General features: G+C 41.8%; 1 protein-coding gene across 1 annotated transcript; it reads right to left on the bottom strand.

Moving 5' to 3' along the window:
• Positions 1–602: 602 nt before the first annotated feature.
• Positions 603–2140, bottom strand: LOC106778024 (AP2/ERF and B3 domain-containing transcription factor RAV1). The gene has a single exon (XM_014665904.2). It carries the CDS (start codon positions 2020–2022, stop codon positions 868–870), a length of 1155 nt encoding a protein of 384 aa, XP_014521390.1. The 5' UTR covers positions 2023–2140; the 3' UTR covers positions 603–867.
• Between the last annotated feature and the right edge of the window lie 1270 nt (positions 2141–3410).

Here is a 3410-nt window from a genome sequence, read left to right as displayed (position 1 = left end):
TGGAAGTGATATGAAAATGGTGAGCATATGCGAAGAATCGTGGTTTTCAAAATGATATTGGTAATGGGAAAAACATGTTGCGAGCAAAATCTGAGTTCCAGATTCTGCAGTAGTGCGGAATTATGGCAGGAACAAAGCTTCATGAAAAGTTGACCGTTTCCAAAAGCGACGTACTGGGAAGGGTTTTTAAGATTAGAAGCAATGAGGGTATGTACAGTGTACACAACACAATCACCATGCCCACTTGCCAACAAGCCTCTTTCTTTATTGGACAAATGTCTCATTATCAACTTGTTCACACTTTCTTAGCTAAGGGTCCCCCTCTTCTTCATGCCACCAAAATATAAAAAACTTTTTTTTTTTTAATTTTTTTTTATTCATGAGCAATTCTCACAACCTTCCAAAACACCTCATTATGATGATTACCCAAAATACACACCACCAAAATTAATTAGTTTCCTCAATCACAACCCCCTCTAACCATCATACTTTACATTCGCAAACAAAAAACTTGTTTTTTGTATGTCAAACACTGATATTTTGAGAAACCTATGTCCCATATTTCCCTCACCCCCCACAACACTTAAAAAAGAAACATCAGATGCCATCAACATAATCATCATTCAAACGATGCAACATGTACAATTAAACAGTTATCTTTTCTTCTTTTTTTACTTCTCCTTTTTTTTTTTTTCCCTTGTACAGTTTGGTCACATTACACCTAATTTCTGCGTCTAATTAAGTAATATACAATCCACCTTTTGCAACTTGCCTCTGCACCGCCGTTCTTGTACCTTCTTCCTTTCATCAGTCACAAAAAGAAAAAAAAAACAAAAACAAAACAAAAACGAAGTTTCTAACGTAATGTTACAAAGCACCAATAATCTTAGGCTTCTTGCTACACTCCAACGAAAACAGCTCCATTTCTCTTCTTTTGCCATTGCAGAACCCGGGAATAGTTCCGCTTGCATTATTGTTACCATTAGGCTCCGAACCGGGTAGTTTCAAAATGTTAACGCCGAAGAGCCGAACCATCTGAATCGGTTCAACAACCGGCCCGACTGGACCGAACAACCCAACCTCGTTAACATTATTATTCCGCGCCTTCCAATCGATATAGAGCTGTTTGTCCGGTCCAGTGGACCGGTGAAAGCAAACCGTGTCACCGGCTTTCAGATTCTTTTCTTTAACGAACCGGCTCCAACCTTTGGTCAAAACGTAGCTCTGGCTACTATTCCAATACGAGTAGCGGAATCGCCACACTTTCCCCGCAACGTCTTCGAAGTTCAACAAAACGCCTTTCGCCGCCGTCGCGCTAACGCCGTTAACGCTTTGCAACGGGAAGTGCTTCTCCGCGTGTTGCTTCGGGATCACCAACCGATTCAGCTTCCCCACGTCGCTCGGCGTAACCGCCTTCTCGAACAGCTGCTCCCGCGCCTTTACAAAACACGCGCCAGAGATCGAATTACCGGTTCCGGCTGCGGCGGCTCCGCCGCGCCGCCGTACGACTCCGCGGCTGCGCTTGCTCTGCTCAAGCTCGTCATTGTACGTGTGTTTCCTGAGCATGTCGACGATTTCCGACTTGGAATGCGAGTTGAGAAACTCGGCCTCGCCGTCCTCGTCGTCGCCCTCTCCGGCGCCGGCGGATACCGGCTTGAAGTTGGTGACCGCGTCCTTGCCGCGGAAGCGCTGCGCGGCGATGTCGTATGCCCTGGCCGCCTCGTCTTCCTCGTTGAAGGTTCCCAGCCAGACGCGCTGGTGCTTCTCGTAAATCTGGGCGCCCCAGCGGCCGTTGGGCTGCGGGACGACGCCTTTGTACTTTGAGGAGGGAAGCTTCCTGGACTCGGCCTCAGTGTTTCCGGCGGCGGCGCCCTCAGGATCTAGGATTGCGCTGGCGGCGCTGCCGACGCGACACAAGGTGGTGGAGGGCGGCGGAGGAGAAAGATTGGTGGAGGAAAGCAGAAGGAGCTTGTCCTCAGATGAGAGTGATTCAGTTGTGGTACTCTCATCCATGCAGTCCATTTTGAGTAAATAATTTTGGTGAGAAAGAAAAAGGATAGAAGAGAGGAAGGATGGTTTGACTGGAGAGAAAGAGAAAGAGAAAGAAAGATGTGTTTGGGTGGGAATAGGGGTTGTTTGAGGGGTTAATATATAGAGAAGGAAGGTGTCCCTAGTAAATTTGTTATTTTAATATTATCCTAAATGGAAAAGGAAATATGCTTAGTTGGGAGAATTTATTAATGATGAGGTGTGATATTAATAACTAGTTGGAAGAGAGAGTGTGGGGTGTGGGTCAACTGGAATGGGTGAGGGACTAGGAAGATTCATATGTTATGTAAGGAATGGAAAGGAGAAGAAGAAGAGAGAGTGAATGTTATGTTTTAGTTGTGGGCTTTGTATGTGAGGTAGGTCCTACTTTATTATCAAGTTGATGGGGTTCACATGAGCAGCTTATTCAAGTTCATCCCCCCTGCACATTTCTTATTTTTATTTCTTTAACTCATCTATTATTATTATTATTATTATTATTATTATTTGCTAGTAAAAAGTGAAAGAGGTGAATGAATGGGTGGTGGGGTTTCAGTTTTATTGGAGCCATGGATATGCATTCAAGAAGGGACATGCTCATCCAACAACAATTTCTTACCCTCTCCCTCCTCATTTGTCCCCCTCCACTTTGTCTTATTAGCCAATGGATCCTGCATTCATTCTCCAAAATGAAACTTCTTAGAATGACTTGGAACAACCCTTCAAGGTACACATTCAGACAACCCTTCTCCTGCATTATATATAACCATCCTACCCAGAGAGAAACTGTGTCGGGGCCACATCCATCACCTTGTTACACATAAATTACAACATTTTAACATTATTTACGTGTTTGATTGTCGTAAAATTATTCTACGATCAATAATATTTATAAACACCAATATATTGTTAATAGTTTCACAAAAGGGTTACTCACTTGATAATCGAATGTCTTCTTCCTCGTAAACAAATTGCATTTCAAAATAATAATAATAATATTATTATGTACGGACAAGTCCTTCCTCTTTACAGGGACTCACACGGAATACTTTGATAAAACCATGCTGCTACAGACCGTGGGCCCTCAATTCTACTTCATAATAATAATAATAATAATCTCACCAATTTTTTCAATAATACCATATCATAAATTTCTACTTAAATAATATATATATATATATATATATATGTTTATCATAATGTCTTTTCCTTGTTTGTAAAGACCGTACTGTTTAAATGGTGAATTAATGGGAAATATGGTTCACTTGTCCCACCCATTTGTATTTAGTTGCTACTCTAAGTAATTACTCTGGCTAATCTTATCCTAAAACAATATTTTTATAACCCCATGATTTATATCAAATTGAATTATATGTTCAATT

The sequence above is a fragment of the Vigna radiata genome, chromosome 11, assembly GCF_000741045.1.
Source record: "Vigna radiata var. radiata cultivar VC1973A chromosome 11, Vradiata_ver6, whole genome shotgun sequence".
Classification (NCBI taxonomy): Eukaryota; Viridiplantae; Streptophyta; class Magnoliopsida; order Fabales; family Fabaceae; genus Vigna; species Vigna radiata.
The sequence above is the reverse complement of the archived record's forward strand: the minus strand, read 5'-3'. Positions and strand labels throughout refer to the sequence as shown.